The sequence below is a fragment of the Amborella trichopoda genome, chromosome 1, assembly GCF_054954075.1.
Source record: "Amborella trichopoda isolate Santa Cruz 75 chromosome 1, AtrichopodaSantaCruz75HAP2 v2.0, whole genome shotgun sequence".
NCBI classification, from domain to species: domain Eukaryota; kingdom Viridiplantae; phylum Streptophyta; class Magnoliopsida; order Amborellales; family Amborellaceae; genus Amborella; species Amborella trichopoda.
The window spans coordinates 38,820,251-38,843,804 of NC_142336.1; the positions used below are offsets into that span (position 1 = coordinate 38,820,251).

Consider the following 23,554-nt stretch of genomic DNA (forward strand, 5'->3'; position numbering starts at 1 on the left):
ACTTTGTATCTAAGGATATTTTGATAAATTTCCCAATTTGAAATAAGGGTGAGGTTTGTATAATATTGATATTTAAAAATGATACAGATTAAGCCGATCAAGAAACACTAGAAAATCTTGAAAATAAAAAGTTCAAATAAGTTATTACAAAATATACAATTTTTTGGATTTGGAATTTTTTTTAACTTCATATCCGTTCATCTCAAGGTGGAGATGATCAATTAGAGGATTCTCTTGTGCCGGAACACTCTCAAATGTAGGATTTTTGAGGTGTACCATACTAATAGTGTAAAGTTGCAACCTTATATAAACTTTTTTCTTAGAAATAATTTAAAAAGAGAACCGTGAAGGGACATAAAGCAAGGAGCAGGCACCGTCAGGTTCGTGGTTGCAGAGTGGGCATATTTGAAACACAGGCGGGAACGGCCTCGGGCTTTAAAAAGAGGCCTTTGTCGCTCTTGGTCCTCATTTCCATTTTATTCGACTCTAAAGCCCCAGCTCTCTCCTCTCCCCTTTCTCTCTCTTCAAATGGAGCGGAGAACCCCTCGGAGTCTTAACCAGCGGAACGCCCAACTCCTTGAAGACCTAGCAAACAAGACCTCTGGCATACCACCCACTTCAGAGAAAGCCAATGCTCTGCACTGTGGTCATGTTTTTTCTTTTTCTCCCTCATTTCCCTTCTCGATTTGCTTTCGCTTAGCCTTGTATTTAAAAACTCTCCTTCTATTGAGAAAAATTGATTTGTTTTGTTGCAGGGGAAATGGTGAACAAGGTTAAACTGAAAGGGAGGCGTCGCCTCTGCAAACTCTCATCAAGGGATGAGAACTCAGATTCTTATGGGGAAAACACGGTATCAGAAGATGCTACCTCTTCCGCTATTGATGAACCTTCTGATATCAGATCCATTCTCAATGATCTGAGCTCGAAACTGGACTCTCTATCCATTGAGAAGTCATCTATGTACTTGAAGAAGCAATATAAAAGTGATTCCCTGGGACTTATCAACATATATGATAGTCCTGAGAGTGGTTCCTTACAATCAGAAAATGATCGGTCAGTTAAGGATGCAGCAGTTGAACCCAGCTCCACAAATCATACCGATCGAAAGTTACCTGCAACAAAAACGGGCAAACGAGTGGATTTGGATGGAGGTTTCAGTTTTTCTTTAGTTTCAGATGACGATCAACCAACACAAGGACGTGGTCACAATGATGAAGATGATGATGGTGATTCCTTTCGCTCTACCACTTCATCCCCTCTCCTTGATCAAGTGGGTTCCAGTTCATCAGGGGATGCGAGCAAAAGCTCAGCTTCAGAGTCTATCCTGGTTAATCTCTCTGACGATGATGAAGATGAAGAATATTATAGGTGCAGGTCAGCTGAATCTCAATTTGAGGACCCTGTTGAAGATGCAGAGCCTGTCATGTTTAGTAATGGCTCCGAGACTTGTAAACTCAGTGGAAATATTGCAAAGATGCTATACCCACATCAGCGCGATGGTCTGAAATGGTTGTGGTCACTTCACTGCAAGAAGACAGGGGGAATTTTGGGTGATGACATGGGCTTGGGGAAGACAATGCAGGTCTTCTTATAGAACTTCTGCTAAAAATTGTGGATATTTCTCATCTTATTTCTTGCCATGTTGTAAGCACATTTTCCTGTTTTGTTGTGAAATTGGATTGATTCGCTGTTGTTTGGACATTGTATGTGTTTTATTATATGATTTAGCAATTTAGAGTTGAAAATGTATCCATTAAGCATGTCAGTGACAAGTAGTCTGTGCTTGATGTCCTTGGAGGAAAAAAAAATACCAAAAAATTTAGAAAACAAGAAAGAGTGTAACTAGTAAACTAACATAGCTGAATAGAACAGAATATAGTACATTGCTAGTGGTATCTAGGACAACATGGTTGCATAACTAGTAAGTTGATATCATATTGGGTGTAATGATGAGTAATTATTCAACAGATCAGTGTCATTGAATAATTATTCAACAGATTAGTATCATTAATATTTAATGTTGAGATGTATTATGTACAGGTTATGATGATGATGATGATGTATTATGTACCGTACCATGAAACCTTATTTGCATATGTATTTACCTTACGTAAATGTGCAATTGCAGTCACAAATTTCTTATTTATGCCTATTTCCAAAAGAAAAGAATTTCCCAAACATCTTTGCTGTAATTGTTCATTCGACACCTATCATTATGCAGACCAACTAGCCTTTTCCATAGAAAAACTTAAGAAAGTAACGAATTATGATTTAACACTTAATAATATGTGAAGAATGTAACTCTTACTCTGTTAACTCTTATTCATATACAAATGTCAGTCCTGATGGTAAAACATATAGAAGTGGAACTGTACCTAAATATTATAAAATGAAAAAACTAATTACTTGTAAATTTTGCTATTCTATTTTTCACAATATATAAGCAATCTGCTCTCTGAAACTATCATGGACTTGTGTTTCCAGGTAGCTGCCTTTTTGTCTGGATTGTTTGCATCGAGCTTGATTAAACGTGTGTTGATTGTGTCTCCCAAAACCCTTCTTCAACACTGGATCAGAGAATTATCAACGGTGGGACTTTCTGGAAGGATTAGAGAGTAAGTGCAATTTATGGCCGTGTATTTGTTACACACCTCAGTGGCTTATAAGAACCAATTAATGCACACATTTGGTGTTTGTGTCTAGGTACTTTGGAAGTTCTACAAGTTCTCGTCAATATGAACTTAAATACATACTTCAGGTTTGTATTTTCTTTCCACTGCATGATGGTCTCGAAGGGTTAATTTCCAGAAATATGGTATTTGTTGCCTGTCAACCAAGTGCTTAAATCTTCATGTTGCTGAGGAATTAAGCCAATTTGTAATCTATTAGATTATGATTATTCTTGTTTTTATTCTTCTTCGGCCTTGATGTGTCTTTCATTTCTCTCCCTCTGTCTCTCATTCTTCCCCCTCCCTTTTCTGTTTGTTATCTTTTTAAAACTAGAAAATCTTCTTTAGATGTGGGCCTCTAATATTTATTTTGTTCTAGTAGGTTGGAGGCATTCTTCTCACGACTTATGATATTGTTAGAAACAATTCAAAATCGTTAAAAGGTGATTATTACCAAATTGACAATCACGACGAAGAGGATGGAAGCACCTGGGATTATGTAATACTTGATGAGGTTGGTTTTTATTTTGATGTATGATCATTGTTTTTCATGTGCATGTCTAATGCATTGAGTGATTTACCATATTTTGGGATGTTTACATCATATTGGGGAGTTATTGTGTGGGTTATTCATCTTACTTTACATGCAAAAGAGTTTTGTCTGATCAATATGAAAGATAAATTCATTTTTTCTGCCTTAGATTTTATTGTAAATGAAGATGCGGCAGTAATTGTGATATTGCATAAATTTACTCAATTATGGATTGTAAAATTGTTATCTTTATGTCACTTCTACTAGTCATGGAACAATTGATTTCATTGTAATAATAAGGACAAAAAAGACCCCTCTATAAGGGACTTTTGTTTGCTTCTTTATTGAGCCCATTATTACTAGCATGTGTTTATGACCAATGTTCACAAATTTGGATGTGGGTACCTAGGCGGGCAGGTGGCTGTCTAGAAACCTAGATGGCCCAAACAGAAATCAAGGGGTTTTAGGCCCTCTAGGGCATTTATAAGGGCTTGGATTGGATCCCTAAACCCTTATGTGTGCGTGCGTGCTTGTGTGCGTGCGTGCATGCATGCATGCGCACGTGTGTATTTATATAATTTCAATTTTCAGGGGTTCGGTGTGTTATTTTATTGTGCTATTTCAAATTTATCTATGAATTGGATTGAAGCTTGAAAATTGAAATGCTAATTTATATGGTTGAAAGTTGCCCAGCATCCATACACAGTTGCATGGTCATTACTCATCAAATGCCAATATGCCATACCTCCATAATCAACAATCTACACCAATTTTAGGCACTAGCAACACAAAATCAACCCATGAATCACAAGTTACAACTAAAAAAAAAAAATAAATAAAAATAAATCAAAATACGCAAAGCATGCAAAATATGAACTGACAGCAAAACTCAAAATACATAAATCAACAAGGCTCAAGACATGACGTAATATCTATTGAAATCAAATTAGCAATTGAGTTTCATCATCACTACCAAAAGCATCTCCACCGCCATTAGATGCATCTGAATTCGATGATGATGATATGCCATCATCATCAGAGTCATTCCCCTCCCTATCTCTCTCCCCCCTGCCTTTTTTTTTTCTCAAAAAAAAGGGAAAAGAAAAGATAAAAATTGAATAAAAAGGAAGAAAAGAGAAAAAAAAAAGAAAAAAAGAAAAAAAAGAAGAAACTGAAAAGAAAAAAGAGAAAATATAGAAGTCTGCTTATGCTTTTAATCCGTTTGGCTACAGTTTCTCTCTCTATCTCCACCTCCCCCCTCCTTTGATTTCTTATCTACCCTCTTACGCTTTCTCCCATTGTCAACCCCCCTGCTCTTTAACCTATCTCTCTCTCTATCTCCTCCTTGTGTACTATTTTAACCTCCCTCTCTCTTTCTCTCTATCATACTCTCTTCTCTCACCCTTGCTCTATCTGTTCTTTTCTTCTCGAACCCTCTATTCATAGTTTCTTCTTTGTAACTATCTTTCTACCTCCATCACACTCTATCATATTTTCTTGAAGGCCTCTCACTCTTTTCTTCTCACTCCTTTTGTCTCTTCTTTTCAGATTCCCCCACTATCTCCCACCAAGCTTGTTGTTACCATGAATTTACACTTGCCCCTCACACTCTTATTCTGCAAAGGTCTTTGGGACAGTTCCTACCCCTGCTAACAGGGGTGTTCCTACAGGCCCTGCCAAATGGGGTGAAGGGGTAGTTTGTGCGCATTGTAGAACGGTTTTCCTTTTGGCCCTTGCAAGTTGGGGTTGAAGGGCCAGCACATGCACTATTTTTTTGTTGATGGAGCCCCATCTTTGTGACGACCTGACTTGACAACAGGGCTCTCCTTGTGGCCTCTCGCATTCTGGATCCAAGGATCAGTCTACACTCATTTTTTGGCAACTGTATTATATCCAACCTTGTGGACGTCTTTTGCGGACTCTCAAATTCGATGATGCTCCAATTTTTTGATGACTTTTTTAGATATTCTGCTGTTTGTCATTATGTATTTTATTTTTCTTTTCTACTTTTGCTTCTTCTCTTTCCTTCCTTGTAATCTGCGCACCCTTTTGCGGGCAGCCAATTTTTACCATGTCGGTGGATATGTAACTACTCTTTTTTATATACAAGTCCAACATTAAAAGAAATCAGAGTCATCCCCCTCGACATGTTCCTCGTCATCCTCAGTCTCTTCCGAGTCATCTTCCTCCTCTCACCCTCAACCTCTTCTTTTGTGATTGAGATCTAGTGCTCCACATAGGGCTCAATGGTGTTCTAGAACCCTTAGGAAAATTGATCTAGGTCAAGCCATATTAAGGAATATCTCCTCATCCTCAGCATGAACCAATTACTCAATACTATCATCTACATTTGCAACAACAAGGGCCACTCCTTTAGCTTTTGCTTATACGGACAACGTCTTTCAGTCTCTTTTGGTTAAATTTGTTTCTCTTCTTTGTATCAATATTAGATAATGTGTGAAGAACAATTAAAAGTTTGAAAACATAATACATGTTAGGGGTGAGATAGTAATTATTGTTGAGTAATAAGTAATACTAGTAACCAACAAGTTAGGGGATAGTTAAATAATTATCATTTCAAGTGTGTTGAAGTCCATAAGTCAAATTCAATATGCCCATAACCATCAGCTTTAATAAATGAATAAGTTCTAAACTTACCAAGAGCGATCTTGGTCCTTTGCCTTATTGCCACGTCCGTCATAAGAGATCTCACTGAGAATCTATACTTTTTCAAGCCCATCGGCACTTTGTCTTGCACATTTGATTTAGGGTCGAGTTTAATGTTGCATTGGTTTATTGCATCTATGAAACTCACTCCTGTTGTCTCACAATCAATGTAGAAATGAGCAGGTTTGAGATAATACCTTGCTTGTTATAGGTTCCTCACAAGGTGTGAGTTCCACTTCTTTTCTATAACTTTTTTTAAAAAGGAGCCTATTTAGCTTCATCATTGCCAAAGCTTTTCTTGATTTCATCCTTCACAAACTTGCCCCCTTTTTCTTTGGGAGTTAAATCCTTGTAACCTCCATTGCTTTATAACTGTGACCAATTGCCAATATCTTCTGACCATCCCCCAATGTCTTCACCATTGGACCAAAAGCACTTATGAAAACCAAACCCTATCCCAAAAATGAGAGTCTCAAACATGCTAACTCCTACTTTCGTCTCTGCCCTCTTGGACCACTTACTTATGGTCTAATCTTTTGAGACATGCATGGCCTTGAGCCTTTTCTTTCTGTTCCAATATTGACTGCAAAGACAAATATGAGTTGGCAAATCTAGTCACCCCAGACTTTACCAGCTCTTTATTATTTGTGTACTTCCACATCATGGCTAAGACCTGGTCCATTGAGAACATGCATCATGTGAACACAAGTATTTTAACAAGTCAATTACTTGAGATTAAACGTAGATCTTTATAAGCTACAAGTCTAACATAGGTACACAACTCCTATTTATTCAAAACAAACAACTCATAATGGAAAATTCTCGAACGTACTTCGATGTGGCTATATATATATATATATATAAATTGTGATGGTCTTTGCTTTCTTCAATGTTGTTGTCACCACCTTCGTCTTGCAAATAGCCTCAACCATGAGGTATATGCATTGCAGTTGCTCAAGGCAACCAAAAAACATGCAACCTCTTCACCATCAATAAGCTAAACATCGCCGCATCGGTAACTACTTGGACCAAATGATCCTCCTCCACCTTCTTTATATACTGGTCCTCCAACTCAGAAATGAATCTCAAATTATGGGTATGTCAGATGCTTAAGTGGACCTTAAGTACATTATTCTGAATGGACATTCTTCATCAAGTTCATAATACTTATGCATCCATCCATCAATCATGATTGTGGCCCCATATCTCCCCTATGCATCATTGGGGTACTTCAAAAAATTATTTGTGAGCTCTACCTCCTTTCTAGGCAATGGCTTCTTGAACTCATAACCTGTAGGGGCCTTATGCCTTTCCCCATATTGACTCACTGCTTCCAACATGGTTGGAAGCCCTTGAAGTTAGCGGTATTGAAGGGAATATCTGCTTGATAGAACCATCTAGGTTTCTAGCTACATATTGAGACACCTTAGTGGTATCTTCTTTCTTAAGTTTCTCTCTATAATTGTTTGCCCTTTTTTTTTTTTTTTTCTGTTAGGGGGTGGGGGTCGAAAGAAAGAATCTATAGGCCCCCTTTCTAAAGGTCTATTTTGCCCAAACCCCATCGACCTCTACTAGAACACCCATCCCCGGCGTATACATATCTTTTTTTTCTTCTTCTTCTTCTTCTTCTTGAACTTTATATATTTCAATGCTCCTCACAAGATCACGATGTTGTTTCTTCTCATCCTCTTTCTTTATTTTAATCCCATGCAAGTGCTCTAACATCTCTCTCCTAACCTCATATGGCACTTGAATTAATTGGGGCCATACCCCTCTACTGACGGCGAAATATTTCTTTAGTTTATTAATACCGGCATTATAAGGCTCTTTTTGGAATTTGTGCTCCTACCCTATTCTTCTTGTTTGGATTTGGATAAGAACCATATTTCCACCCCTCCTTAACTTGCCAACTTCAACCATTTGAAAGTTTTGATTTGTCACGATTGACAAAACCCATCGTATTACTTAATCAATTTTCACTTGATAAATTTGCAAAATCAAAGTATTGAATGAAGTAACCTAATTTAAGCCTAGGTCAATGCAATACCTAAATCAATTTCTAGTATTAAATATACAACAACATAAGTTCACTACAAAAGTATGCAAATACCCAATTACTCGATTTTTGATGTGAGGCACTAAGCATAAAGCAATCTAACCAGATAAATGGAAGAGATGTTTATTAATTTACAAAACAATATTCTGAAGTATTCATACAAGTAAAACAACTCAATCACAATTTATTTAGTTTTTTTCAAAAAACAAGTTGTTCCTAGGATGAGACAAATCATACTTTAGTATGGAATCAATAGATTTACCCAACTATGTAAATTAAAAATCACAAACGCCAATGCTCGTATAAAAAATTACAGGGACATCACCAATAATATCCATTTGGTTTGAGATTCATGATTTGTTCTTAAGATTAGGAAACCCAATCTTAAAAAAATAACCCAATCTTAAGAAAATTTCAAAAAACTCACACCAAAACTTACTATTGAATATGGGCCAATAATCGAAAGCCAAACTTGTAAAAATCCCTAAAACAAAAAACCAAAAGCGAAATAAGAACACGTCATAACCCTTTTTACGCAAAAAGTCAGCAAACCTTAATTTAATATTGTAATACGCTAACCTTTCCAAAATCAGATCAATATGGGCTTGAATTGGTGATCTTCGGTTGCCAAAAGTCCTCTTTTGCAACCACTCGAAGCCCCAAAAAGTATTTGGTTGATTAACTTTCAATTTTGCCCAAAAAGTATTTGGTTAAAAAAGCGGACCGCCCAGCGCCTGGGCGGCTGCCTAGGCGGTTCAGAAGGGCTGGGTGCATCGCCCAGGCCTAGGCGTCAGAAAGAGGAGGAAATCCTTGAGTGCCCAGGAACTTGCCTGGGCGGCAGTCCAGGGCCTGTATCCCGCCCAGAGGCAGAATACCTACTCGATAGGGGCATTTTGTGTCATTTTTTTGATACAAAAGGCCCAAAAATTGTGGGTTTTAGGTTCATTTGAAACCTATAACCCATTAGAGCCCATTTTTGAGAGAGAAAACCCTAAAAAACTAGTTTTTGGTGATTTCTGTAGGATCTAACTGTTTCTCAAAGTTATGAGAAATTGATCAAAACATCACCCATTGATATTAGATTTAATTTTGTATGTTTTATAAATCTATTAGAGGGTTTTTAGAAGATTTTTTGAGTCATCTTAGAGGTGGAAGTTTGGAGATCGAGCAATCAAAGTAAGTGATTTTTTTTGATTGCTGGTATAAGTTGGACTTATGATTATGCTTATGGAGTGTGTGCTCTTATGTGTTGTGTAGTATACTTTTGAATTTTGATGTGCCCGAAATCCCTAATGCTTATATATTATACAATATATAATTATACTTATACTGTTATAGACTATAGAGACATTTTTTTTCTACTATGCTTTCCAGGTTCTGGGCGCCCGCCTAGGCCCTGGGTAACCTGGACCCTTCAGGCCATCTAGGACCCACCTAACACTTTTTGAAATATTGGTTTTGGGGAAATATCATTTTTCCCTTGGTCGATGGCCTTTTTCCACCTTAGCCAAGGGCTTTGAGGCGCCACCTAGGCACCTAAGCAGCACCTTTGGCACTTGGGAACATGGCCTAGAAGGTGATATTATTTTTTCATTTCGTAATTGAACTGTGGTGGGTTTGATGGTCTTCTATTTTCCAGAAGTACTAGTTTGTTCACGTTTCTTGGATTCTTGTGGCTTGGCTTCAACATAGACATTGGGGGTTTTCTTATTCTGTTCATATTATATTTGGATGAGAGGTTGTAAGTAGAAGAATTGGGATTTTTATTGGCGAGAGATGCATGAGGGAAAATGATTTATGAAATAATTGGAGTTTCAAAGAAGTTTCTTAATTTCATTTAGAAAAATTTAAATTTCTTGCTTTTTCCCCTTCGGAACGCATGTACTTTGTTCGATCTAGAAAGTTAAATGTTGTCTGTTTTCTTTAATATTTTTTTTATAGCCTTTTATTGTTTGCATGGATTAGAATTTTGATATTCTTCGTATGTTCTTTTCTCATATAGGGTCATATCATAAAGAACCCAAGTACTCAAAGGGCAAAAAGTTTGCTTGAGATACCATGTGCTCATCGCATTATTATTAGCGGGACACCTATACAAAACAACTTGAAGGTCAATCTACATCTTTTTGTATCGTTTTTATGGTGTTTATTATTATTATTATTATCATTATTTGCTGCTATAGTTATGACTATTATTATATGTCATATTTATCAATCTTCTTGCTTCCTTTGGTTGTGAGTTAGATGTTTCAATGGCTAATAAGTGTCTTTCTTTGTATAGGAACTTTGGGCCTTGTTCAACTTTTGTTGCCCTGAAATTTTGGGTGACAAGAAAGAGTAAGAACTGTAGTTTAATTCTCATCATTGTCATCTTCAATATGTGTTGTTCATTGTTAACTCACAATTTACTTCAGGTTTAAAGAAAGATATGAGTATGCCATACTCCGTGGAAATGAAAAAAATGCTTCCGACCGTGAAAAACAAATTGGTTCCACAGTTGCAAGGGTATTCTTTTATTTTGAATGTTTTTTATTGATATTGTTTTATTGGAAGATTTAGTGATTGGTTCATGATATTTAAAATTGAAAATCATGATGTGAGTTTTGATCATTTTGTTGGTGTTACTTGTAAATGGAGATATCTAAAATAAGAAATTTTGCCTCTCGTATGGGCATGTAGTGTACCAATAATGTGAAGTAGCATTTAACATTTCCCAAAGGCATTTCCAGTTAGAAATATATTTCAAGTTTAGATGGAACCATTTATACTAGTTGCCTTCTTACTTATTAACTTAAAAACATAGCTAAAATTGAAGAGGAAAATAGTGAAGTATAAATTAATTAGAATAAATAGTTATGATGTAAAAGTGATTGGAATAAACCATAGTGACCAGGATCTTTTGAGGAGGGAGTCACTTATGCTCCGAAATCCAAGACACGGATCTCGATTCCGGGTGATTCTTTGATATTTAGAATCTCGATCTGGGAAATTAAGGAACTCGATCTCAGTTAATTGGATCCAGATCCCTATGTCAAAAATCATGGGTCTATAAGTAAGCGGAATCACGATTCCACCAACTTGGAATCAAGTGTCCTGTACATCTGAGCAAGTTTCACCGGCATATTTTTTGGCATATACAATGTAGTGTGGATATCCAATTTTTTATAGCCTACAAACTTTCAGAATGCCATGATTTCGTACATATTTTACAATTCATAACTTTACACACCTGGTGAATTGTGACTCATATCTAATCTCAAAGAAAGGAAAAGCGAGGTAAGGAGAGAGAAGTAAGAAGATAGGAGATACAAAAGTTAGTCACGTTATGGTTCTATTGAGAAATGTCAATACGCTTAACTTCCTTGGGGCTAGTTCATTGTGTCCTTTCCTCATTCTGAAGGACTTCTATATCTTTGCTCGAGTGTTGGTCAACCAAATCGAGCCATGGTCGCCTTATGGGTGATGGAATTACATGTATACGTGAAAATGTGAGGTCTCTCTTGTGTATATATTTTTGAGCCCCTATCAATCTTTGACAGAGAAGAGCTATTGGGAATTGTATATGGCAATGTCTTTCCTTTTTTCTTGCTTTCCAAAAATGAGGACATATGCGTTGTAGGCAAACCAATCTTGGTAGGTGTGCAAATTTTGTAGACCCACATTATTAATCTTTTATAGTGATTCTTGCTTAAGTAACAATTTTTATCACCCTTCATTCCCACCGTTAACATGTGATCAAGGACTTCGGTATTCCGTCACCATATTGAATTTTTATTATCGCTACTTGTGTTAAATCATATTCCAATGACAACAAAATGTCAAAGAGAATTTCAATGACATGATTTTTGTTTACATTGATACTTGAGTTTGCGAATTTGGAAAAAGTTGAACATATTGTTCAATGGAATTCACCCCCAAATTACAATAGAGTTAATAAGTGAACTTTGGGACCTCGATCCTTATCACGAAGGAATGCTTTCCCTTTTAGTAAAGCATAAACACTTGTGCAGATGTGGAACACGCTCCCTAAAAGTCAGAGATCTTGATCTCTTTACCTGGCCATGACGGACCTTGTTCTTCTGGCCACAAATTTTTGAGCTTACCTTGATCCGCACTCCCACGCCCAATCTCGGAGCTCTTGTCACTCCCGTTCTTGGTAACTTTGATGTGCTTGAAATCCTCATAATTATGTAAACATACTATAATATCCTTAGTCTCTGTTCCCAATAACAATGTTCAAAAAGGCGGAGGCGGCCAAGGTTCCTAATCACCGAGACGACTGGGTGAATCTATCGAAAAAGGTTGTTTTAATGTTGAAAAACCCTCTAATTGATCATCTTGACATAGAGATGGATGAATATAAAAAAAAAGCTTTTGAGTCTCAGAAATAGCGCATCTTGCAACACATTATCTACACCGTTCATTTCCAAGATTTTCATATATTTATAAATCTACTTGATTTAACTATTTCTGGAGTATAAATTTTGTAATTAAATATGAAAATAGATGTTAAGATAATCCTAAGAAGTTTTACACCAAAATTACATGCTATGGTAAAATTTGGAGGCACGCCTTAATTTGATCGTTTAAGTTTACAACCTTATAGAAACCACACCCATATATATATATATATATATATATATATAGAGAGAGAGAGAGAGAGAGAGAGAGAGAGAGAGAGAGAGAGAGAGAGAGAGAGAGAGAGAGAGAGAGAGAGATGGCTCGTATAAAAACTTGGATGCCATCTTCTTCTTTCTTCGTTATTAAGGAGAGCAAGACTATGGGTTTGTGTGTGTATATGTGTGTATGTGAAAGAGATAGAGGCTTCGCATTGAACACTTGGAGGCCATCTTCTTTATCTGTTTCTTTTTATATGTAGATAGAGAGCACATGGGCCCATGGGCTAGAGAGATAGGGGCCCTAACCATTTTTATAACCTTAGCTTTTTATTTTTATTTTTTAAAGGAGCCTTATGTTTTTTTTAAACAGGGTTGCACTAGGTACCCTCTTAGGTGGGCGCCTTTGGGCCCCTAGGAGTGCACCAGCCTAGGCCTATATTAGGCCTTATTTTCCTTGCTGCTGCAGTTAAATTTTTGAGCATTGCTCAATGAGTAAAGCATTTGAAGTATTGTAATTCACACTGTCCATGTACTTGATGATGTAAATCCCCACCGTACTGTAAGAGTGTCATAGGCCCTACCATTTACGAATACTGAAAGGCATATTTCAGCTTTGTTGATGAAGATTGTAAAAAAAAGTACTTGTGATTCTCTAGGTGATAGATGCATGTTGCTTGTTGGTTCATCTTATCATGTAATGTGATATTCTTTTGTTGTTCCCTTGTATTATGCCCTATTCTAAGATTGACCACTTAAAATGCTCTATACCGTTTAGTACTAGCGCTTACCCTTATTCCCACCCTGAATTGAGATTTTTCTGTTAGAGACATTACGAAGCATGCTTTATTCATATACAATTCATGGAAAAGAACTCGATCAGCTACTCCTTGAACTTTAAGTGTATAGACCAATTTATATGTCATTTACCAAAGTGGTTTTCCTTGATGGTTATATGGTCGAGACATGTTACTGTTAAATTTTATATTACCTTTAACAACCTTAATTTGCATGTGGAGATTAGTTGTACCTCTCCTTTCTTGTGTAGCACTCTTTGTAACATTATTGTGCTAAAGAGTTGATGCGTCCATGTAACTCCTTGCACTTTTGTTTTATAGCGCCTGCTTATGCTCATTCTTTTGTGAATTCTTTGCTTTTAAATTTTTTGCATTCTTTGGTAGACTTCCATCAAAATGTGTATTCTGTGTACCATGGACTGTTTAAAGTTCTAGTTTCATGTGATTCTCTGATATGATTTCTTTTGGACATCTCATTGATTAGTATGAAAAGCATAAACTCATAGTTTATTTGCGTTCAGGATTTGCGAGAAAGGATCAAGCCTTATTTCTTGCGTCGTTTAAAAAGTGAAGTATTTGTTGACAATGGAAACACTAATACCTCAAAACTTTCTAAAAAACACGAGTTGATCATATGGTTGAGATTGAGCCAAAATCAGGTGCTAATCGTTGATGTTCAGTTCATTGCATTTCATATGACTCTATGTAACTAGACATTTTTTTTTTCGATGTTCACGGAATTTGTATTTCTTTGGGTCTAGAGGCAACTATATGAAGCATTTTTGGAGAGTGAGATGGTCACATCATCATTTGATGACAAGAAGAAAAAAAAATCATCGTTTGGTGCATCAGCATTATCTGCTTTGACGGTATGTTTTAGCTTTCTTGGCTTTTATCCTTATGTTCTGAGAATTTTGAATAATACTTGATTAGGATCATCGTTGAAAATCTGAAATTGTGGATGTCATTTTACATCATTTAGATCTTTTTTGTCCTTGTTCAAATATGGTCGTAAGATTATGGTGCCCTAATAGCATCAAAGCATAAAAAGTTACAATAAGCATTTGACCATACTATATTTAGTAACTATGTTACTATTCTAGTCTGTTTTATATTTGATGATTTATGTGACTCTAGGTGCTCTAGTTTTAATCTCGTTACACTTGTCTCATGGCATTTTACAAACGTTAGATTTCTTCCACTAATAGGTGGGTTTGTTTGTGCTCTTTTTTTTCCTCCTGAAAATTGACTTTTGAAAACGAAGGCTTCATTTGCTAAAAGCACTGGTCATAGCTTCAAGCTTTTGAAACTATAGCAGTTAGAATGTTATTAAAAAAGAAAAAGAAAGAGAAATGAAGATAAAGGCCTCACGAGGTCATTCTATTCCTAATGTAAAACACAGGTTTGGGGTAGTGCTTTGCATAGCCCCAATGTAAATGGCAGTGGCAAAGAATGCCCTGTAGACGACTATGCAATATTTGACCATTTCAGAAAAATAATGCAATAATGACCCTTCTCTTGAAATAATGCCCCTTAGACCACTATATCAGCTTTGAGAATTTAAGACAAATAATGCAATAACAACCCTTCCCATATGCAGCATTAGGGGTGGCAATGGGCCAGGTCAAGTCCGGGTCAAATTGGACTTTGACCCAACCCGGATCCAATTCTAGTCCAAGGTTTTGGACATGGGCTTGACCCGTCGGGTCCAAAACTTGGACCCGGACCCGACCTGGTTCGAGTCCGTGTTTAGAAACTGATAAATTTTGTCTAAAAAAATATTAAAAAATGTATTTCAAATATATAATACACACATACACGTCATACATATATAGGCACATTTATCAAAGTATTATATAGTTCAAAAATATTATATATATGACAAATGTGTGTATATATATTTCAAACATATCATCATCATCATCGAAGTCTTTTCCTAACTAATTGAGTCGGCTAAACGAATCCTAGTTTGCCATTCTGCTCTATTAAGAGCCATACCCTTAGTGTTGCCATAAGTCCCCATCTTTTCTCACACTTCGAACCATATTCTTTTGGGCATATCTCTTGGTCTTTTTGAGCCTGTTACTTGAACTAACTCGTACCTCCTAACAAGTGTTGTATTGGGTCTGTACCATACAGGCCTACCCACCTAAGTTTACTTTCTCTCATTTTATCGCTTATTGGTGCCACACGTAAATTCTCCTGAATGTATTCATTTCAAATACTATCCTTTCTTGTCTTGCCACTCATCCATCTTAACATCCTCATTTCAGCTACAGTCATTCTAGGGGTATGTTGTTTCTTGACCGCCCAACATTCCTCTTCATAAAGTAAAGCTAGTCTTACAACTGTCCTATAAAACTTGCCCTTCAGCTTTACTGGTATGCGGCGATCACATAAAACACCGGCTAAACATCTCCACTGTCTCTCTCTCCCCCCCCCAGGTTTTTGAGGTACCACCACCTTCCTTATGTGGGTGCCAAGGCATGAGCCTTGGGCATATCTAGACACCCCACCTAGGCTTTAGATAGATCGTCGGGCAGGCTGCCTAGGCAGCCATGCGGCTCTCTTTTTCATCCTTGTTTGTGAAAAGTGGAAAGCTTTTGCGAGCATTACGAATTTATATCCAACTGCTTGTTGGTACTAGTTTGATGAAGTGGTTAACAAAGGGGAGGCAGCTGATTGGGCTAAGCCATCGCATGATTTGCTACCTCATTCCTGTATATGGATTTAATATTGAGGTTGCAGTCAAGGCTTCACTAGATTGGTTAGAATAATGAATAAATGCCCCTACACTAAGGACTCAAGATGCAAGGGAAGTTGAAGGGATAATCAATAGCAGGAGGATAGGTGCAAGCAAATGGTAGCAGTTATGGATCCTCTTGTGGTAGCGTTGGCGATGGTAGGCTCAAGATATGAAGCCTGCGATGGGTTTCTTGTATATCATATTGAAGGAGAGGAAAGTAGGCCATCGAGTCCGCATGTACATCCATAACAAAGCATGGGAGATAATTGATGGCAGATGGAATAGCTTGTTGCGCCAACAAATGCACAAAGCTATTAAATAGTTTTAGCCTCTAAATATATAATAATTATATTTAGGGTTAATGTAATAAACCATGAGAGCTTCTCTTAACATGTATGTGCTGTTTAGGTTTCTTCTTCAAACCGTTATCCTTATATGCAGGGACAATCAATTACATTGAGATTATGATGGAGGTGAAATATTGCGTAAAAATATTTGAGCTAGATGGAAAGAAGTAGATTGGGGCACTGAAGGAGGTGAGGGACAATTCTTTATGAAGAAGTTTCTTCAACTCATGCCATTTATGGGTTACATAAGCCACATTTGTAAATCATTAACCACGATGTTCTCCTCATCTTTGTATGGGTGTGCAATGCATTCACAATAAAGCTTGCTACAAAATGTTTGACGTAGCTAGATTTACGGTAGTTCTAAAGTCTTTAGGTACATATGAATTCTTTTATTGTCTTGAGGTTTTTCTCATTTTTCCAGCAGTGAGCTCACTACCTACCTAGTATTGCTATCATGTTGCTCAACCATATATTTTGTTATGAGGCATGAGCGAAATTGGAAAACAATTCAGTGGATCCGCACCTGAAGGAGAAACGTTTTGGCTGCTGCCAAGCTATAGTAACTAGTCTACTTCCACCACTGGAACCCTGAGAAGCGTTAGCTGAAGAGGAAAGACTTCAAATCCGTCAATTTTGTATCACATGTTTCTAGAGGATCCATCCTAGGAGTGGTGGATTTATAGGAGCTGCTTCTCAATGAGAAGGTATTTGAGAAAGTGCACAATTTGAGGGAGGAGCACAAGTTGAGGAACAAGGAAGAGATGGAGGAGATGATGATGATGATGATGACGTCGATGACGACGACGATCTTGATGAGACCCCTGAACTAGATAATGGTGATAACAAAGGTCATTGAGAGCAAGCATTTGAAGTTGGTGCGGGTGAGCACGAGGGCTTGACTAGTCTTGGGAACTTTTGGCTTGTAGGCCCACCTAAGTTCCCTAAGTAACATTGTCATTGCTACATTGTTACCGGGATGGTCGGTACGACCGTGATTGCAATGACTTTAGGCTCCATGCCATTCACCTTAGCTGCAAATTTAGTCATCTTACTCATTATGTAATTGTTGAATGAATGTCTGGCACTTTCATTGACATTACACTTGATATCTATAATTTTTCTATTTTTTCCACCAATATGCAATTTTTTTTGCAAATATTTTAATTTTAATTTTTAAAATATTGTTCACAAGTAATAAAGGACAGTATCATACAACACTCAAGGTGACCGATATATTCCTTAAAAAATGGAATACAATGTCCTTCGTTACATCTTTCATGCTGGATGACAACTCTTATCTAAGGATGCTTTCTTGTCATTACCATGGACTATCTATCTATCTATTGATTGATCTATCGATTGGTCCATCCATCTGTTTGCCTGTCCATCCATACTTCAGCTTAGATTGTGTATCTATTTATCTATCTAGTGATCGATGGATTCATCCATCCATCCATCCGTCTATCTGTCTTTCTGTGCTTTATCTTAAATTGCATATTTGTGCTTACCATATATTTGTGTCCTTTATTTTATATTGCATACTTGTATCCATCCTTTATTTTAGATTGACCATATATTTGTGTCCCTTATTTTAGATTTGTATATTTTTTCCTTGTTATATATTTGTGTTTGTGCGTGTTTTTGTGTTTTTTTTTGTTTTTGGGGGTTGATGAGGGGAAGGGGCCAATTGTGTTATGATGCCTTAATTGGACTGCTAAAACTGGTCGTATTTGCTAGTAGGTTTTTGATGTGTATGTTTTCTTTCATCGTAATTACTACGAGTTTATTTTCTTGTTTTTGCAATTAGTTAAGCTGACATTTGTAATGATGTCAAAGAGCCAATTTGGTTTGGTGTATTGAATTTTACAACTATATGCCATCAAATGTTGTGGTCGATGTGCCTTGCTGATTAATCATCAAAGGGTTATTGGAATTATGTCCTTTCAAGGCCTTAATATTCTGACATGGAAACACTTGACTTCAGTTGGAGTAAAAGAGCAACATGACTCTTGGCACACTGAGACCAAGAGTAATGGAACCTTGAGAGGGTCATGAGTAGATTCGTATGTATGGAAGCTACCAAGAGGGTTGAGGGTTACCTCTATGTCATGGCTGGTTATTGTTTTTGAGCCTCGTGACGGGCCAGGGTGATATATTTTGTATGATTTATGTGGTCGATGATACGAGCTCGATGACCAAATTAGCTATATACAGGAAAATTAGGGCCAACAGAGAGCATTGGCCTAAATCCTTGACACATAGAACATTCTCGTAGCATATGCATAAACAATTGCAAAGTGTGGGAAGCTGCTCTTCGAGGGATCCACTTGTAAGAGGTATGCATATGTGCTAAGAGAGGAACCCCTGCACCATGTGTGTGTATGTCTTCTAGGGGGTGCACTTGAAATCCAATAGTACTTAGGGATTTAGGGTCACTTATTGGTTTGACTTTGATAAGCTATTTCATGAGCCCCTGTCATTGTGGGTCATGAGTTTGTTGGGGGATATCGAGAAGGCGACTTTAGATTCCAAGTCTATCCGAGTGGAGTGCTCTGGTTATTAATTCAGCTTCATAGGATCCTAATTCCCCTTGAAAATATTTTTATATAGTGTTAAAATGATTTATTTTGATGAAAAATGATTACAAGGATTTTTGTGAATTTTTGAAGATTTTTTTGGATTTTTTGGGCAAAAAAATGAGTTTTTCGGTTTCTCGAAATAACAATCAATGGCAGACTCCTATGACCCACACGGGACACCCAAATGGCTAATGGGTGTCCACATGGTCACAAGGGGTCCCATGTCAACCTTACGGGACACCCAAATGGCCAATGGGTGTCCACGTGGCCATGGGGGGTCCCATGTCAACCCTACGTGGTGTTAGCGTCAACCCTCCATGGGACCCCTTTATCCTTTGTTGAATTTTTATTTCAAGTGGGGGTATCTAAATGTGCTATTTTTTATTATTTTAGAAAATTAATGTAGGTACAAGCTAAATTTGAAAAGCAAATGGGTGTGTGCACATATGTGAGCCCTTCTAGAAGGGGCATAGGGTTTGATACTTTAATTTAAACCCTAAGGGTATGTGGTAATTGTGCACTTAACCAACTTGTACATGTAGCATGTTTTGGTTGACCACACATGCTCTTTCAAACTGGCGAGAAAGTGTCAAATTTGATTTTTGGTGGAATTTTGCATAATTACCTCAAGGATATGCCCTCTAACTTGGTTTTAAGTTTAATTATTTGGAAAGAGCAAGGCTATTTTTATACAAGGGGGAGTTAGAGTGAGTTGTGATTTTTAAAAAAAGAGGATAAAGGTGGTTAAACTCATATTACACATGAAGATGACTTGATGGTTGATGGTGGGCTAGGATCAAGCCTCTCTAGGTAGATATAAGATGATGACATGGAAGGCCTAGATTCATCTATCTAGAAGTATCTATACACTTGGTGGCTAGAAGCTTATAAATACGCCCTCACTTATTCAATTCTCACACTTGAGTCTTCACTCGGTTTGTTTGATAACTGGAAGCAAGTTCATGAACTGTAAATTGGAAGTTCATTCTTAACTGTAAATTGGAAGTTACTAAAGAAGTTCCTGGCTTCTGTGTTTGATAATCTCCTGGGAAGTTAAGAAGTTCATGGCTTCTGTGTTTGATAACCTCTTGGGAAGTTAAGAAGTTCCCGGTTTCTTGTTTGATAACCTCCTAAGAAGTTAAAGAAGAATTGGATATATGTATTGGATTAGCTTTAAATAATAGACAAGATGTAAATGTTAAAATTGAGATCTAGATAATTATTTTTTATTAATTTGTATAATATTACTTTTTGGAATACAATATCAATTGAAAGTAAAGTATGTTGGATTGAGAGAGAGAGTTTTAAAATTGATGAGTGCGAGAAGCGTCTTACAGAGAGACACATTTGTACACCAATTGATGCAAATGTTCCATGATAAACTTCATTGCACCTCAAAATTAAAGCAATCTATAAACAATGTCAAGCACAACCTCAATTTAATTAAGTTAAACACTAACCTGTTATAGTTTAAACATGCATAATTAAAAATGCAGGAACTAAGAAATCAACTTATTCAAACACACATGCACAATGCAAGCAGTAAGAAATCATCCCATTCAAGAATAACCCGTAATAGTTTAAACATACATAATTCAAAATGCAATAGAATGAAGACAATATTCGACGAGGACTCAATATTTGTGGCCACAAAATAAGGTCCATATAAAATGTAGAACAAGGTTTAAATAAAGCTCAATAAAAAATATATTTTCCATCTAAAAATAACTGCAAACAGAGATCAGAGCTCAGAGTAAGAAAAGCAAGAACAAACATAGAGATCAATAGATTTAGAGCTCAATAAAAAATATATGGTCCATCGAAAAATAACTGTAAACATAGATCATAGCTCCAGAGTAAAGAACACCGTATGGAAATCATATAGAGATCAACACCAGCAGATGTGAAACTGTATATACAAACAAACACCAGTCCAATGAAATTTAGGGCTTTTGCCAAAATTCATGGGGAAGGAATCCAGATAATCAAATGAATAACAAATAAACACAGATTAATGGAATAATGCAAAAAATAAGGAAACCCTATGATTCCATAATATGGGCAACTTAGAATTTCTCCCACATATGATAAACCAAATCAAACATTTTTAGTACTAAAACAAGTGAAAACAACCAATATCACAGGATCTTAGAAGATCTTCGCACAGAGAAACCCTAATTTTTCGAGCAAGGGAAATAGGTATATAGAAAAAAAAAAACCATACCTGTTAATGGAGGGTGGGAGGTTGATGACTCGAAAAAGGGCAGGAATAATGGATTTTTTGAGCTCTTTCTGGACCTGTTTGATGGCAGAGAGAGCGGTCTCTGAGGAAACGAAAGAAATCCAAGAAAAATAAAGGTAATCATCAAAAACAAGAAAATGGAGAGCCCAAATTTTTGCTCAATTCAAATTTTCCAAAAAAAAACCAGGTCCCTTTTTAACATCTAAATAAATAGAGGAGAGAAAACCCCTTAAAGGCATGGTCTTTAACATCTAAATAAATCTAGAGCATTGAGAGAGGAGACTTTGGCTTCAAAGCTAAGAAAGATGTTAATTCAGAGAGAGAAACCTTGATAAAGGACATGCTCTTAATTGATTGTAGAGAGAGTCTCCCGTCTTGGCTTCATGCTCTTAATTGATTGTAGAGAGAGTCTCCCGTCTTGGCTTTGGCCAAAACAATCTCTCTATCTCAAGGCCAAGACAATCTCTCTCTCTCTAAAGGCCTAAACTCTCTCTAAGCCAAACGATTCTCTTTTACTCTCTCTAGGCCAAACGATTCTCTCTCTCTCTCTCTAGGCCAAAACAATCTATCTCTGTATCAAAGAAAAAACCCATTTTCAATAATCAATGGAAACCAAAAACATTGCATAAAGAACCTGTGTGAGAGATGGCGGGCGGAGGGCTATCTGGTAACCGCGAGCTCCGAGAGATGGCGGAGAGAGAGCTCGAACCTGTGTGAGAGATGGCGGACAGAGGGCTATTTGCGAACCGTGGCGGAGAGAGAGCTCGAACCTGTGTGAGAGATGGCGGACAGAGGGCTATCTGCGAATCGCGAGGTCTGAGAGATGGCGGAGAGAGAGCTCGAACCTCTGTGAAGAGATGGCGGCGGAGGACTTGCTTCTTTGGTCTACGAAATGGAGCTAGGGTTATCAGGCGGGGGTTCACAAAACAAAGTTCCAAGTTTGAGTTCCAACCCTTGGGTTGGAACTTTTGTTTTAAAGCAATATTGGAACATGCACGGTTTCTTGGAAGTTTTCTTTTGAAGTTCAAATTTTTTATCAAACACAAAACTTGAATAGTATTAAGAAGTTCTAAACTTCCAGGAAGACACTTCCTGTTATCAAACATGCCATAAGTGACGCCACCCTCTCACCATCTCTCCTAGTTTGGCCATGCTCAAGCCAAATTCTCTCTCTCTCTCTCTTTCTCTTCCTCCATGAGATCAAACTTGAGTGAAATGAGTGATCATTCTAGTGAGAGAATGCTCCATTAATGGCCCCATTAATGATCAATTCAAGCTCAATCAAAGTCATGGGTGATCTAGCAACCAAGTGGTCCTTCAATTGAGTAAGATCTAATCTTTCTTCCATTGTTTGTAGAGTTTCTTCTTGCTGTAAAATCCAAATTACAGCAAGGTTTCATCATCTTTAAGATCCTTGATTCATAATTCCTTGATATGATATTGTTCTACATTGTTAAGAGAATCATCGTGCTCAATTGATCTATTTTCCATGAGATTTTATTGTGAATTAAGGAGATTAATTGACTGATATTTCTCTGAGATTTTGACATTAAGATTAGTCAAATATACCTTATATTTGATGGATCTAAATGGTGAGTTTATAAAGGGAGACTATGGAGAAATTTTCTCTTGCCATACTTGTGAAATTTGAAACTGGTTTTATCATCTAGTCTCTCCTACTCTCCCACGAGCTCCATTAGGTTTTTGATCTTTTTGATCTTTTCAAATCCTTCCATATTTCAAGTGTATGTCAGTAGATGCTATGTCAGTAGATGCTTGGCTTCCCACTTGTGATAGATTGAATTTGGCTGAAATTTGAGATATGCCATCACATGTCACTCTATGGCACATAGCTAAGATCTAAGGCCGACAAATGGGCACCCGAGAGCGTCGATTGGCTTTCCATGGTCATGTTGCATGGTTTTCTTGCATTTGTGTGTTTGTATATAGAGATCATGTTTTGTTGAAGTTTATGAAGTCATTTGATGTATAATTTTGCATTGTAAATATGCGTAGTGCTGAAATTTTAAATGCAATATATCCAAGTGTAGTTTGTTGATCTCCTTGTGTAGTTTCAGATTGTCTTGGACAAGGGACCCAAATTGAGTTGTCTCATCTTTATTTGAGTGTATAAGAAGTGTTTGTTGACTTAAACTCACTGATTTTGCTGTAATTGAGGCTTGAAATGCGAATTGCGTTGTAATTTGTAAGATTTACGAGTTGTATTGTCATATTGTTACACATTGTCAAAGTGCAAGTCCTTGTATTTTGGTTTCTATACACTCTCAAGGGTGATGTAA

The 23,554-nt window shown here is 37.0% G+C and overlaps 1 protein-coding gene across 4 annotated transcripts in view; it reads left to right on the plus strand.

Moving 5' to 3' along the window:
• The first annotated feature begins 468 nt into the window (after positions 1 to 468).
• Positions 469 to 23,554, plus strand: part of CHR24 (chromatin remodeling 24) — a 49,279-nt gene continuing 26,193 nt past the window's right edge. For 2 of the 4 annotated variants that reach the window (XR_016053937.1, XM_006850469.4), the window contains exons 1-10: positions 469 to 646; positions 756 to 1,582; positions 2,485 to 2,615; positions 2,704 to 2,758; positions 3,052 to 3,183; positions 9,927 to 10,034; positions 10,206 to 10,261; positions 10,339 to 10,429; positions 13,859 to 13,996; positions 14,099 to 14,206. Coding sequence is in view for 2 of the 4 variants with exons in the window: in XM_006850469.4 (XP_006850532.3) it covers positions 529 to 646; positions 756 to 1,582; positions 2,485 to 2,615; positions 2,704 to 2,758; positions 3,052 to 3,183; positions 9,927 to 10,034; positions 10,206 to 10,261; positions 10,339 to 10,429; positions 13,859 to 13,996; positions 14,099 to 14,206 (1,764 nt within the window). In the remaining 2 variants the exon portion in view is untranslated. The remainder of the gene's footprint in view (positions 647 to 755; positions 1,583 to 2,484; positions 2,616 to 2,703; positions 2,759 to 3,051; positions 3,184 to 9,926; positions 10,035 to 10,205; positions 10,262 to 10,338; positions 10,430 to 13,858; positions 13,997 to 14,098; positions 14,207 to 23,554) is intronic. The other 2 variants (XR_016053940.1, XM_020671011.2) reach the window with 1 other exon arrangement.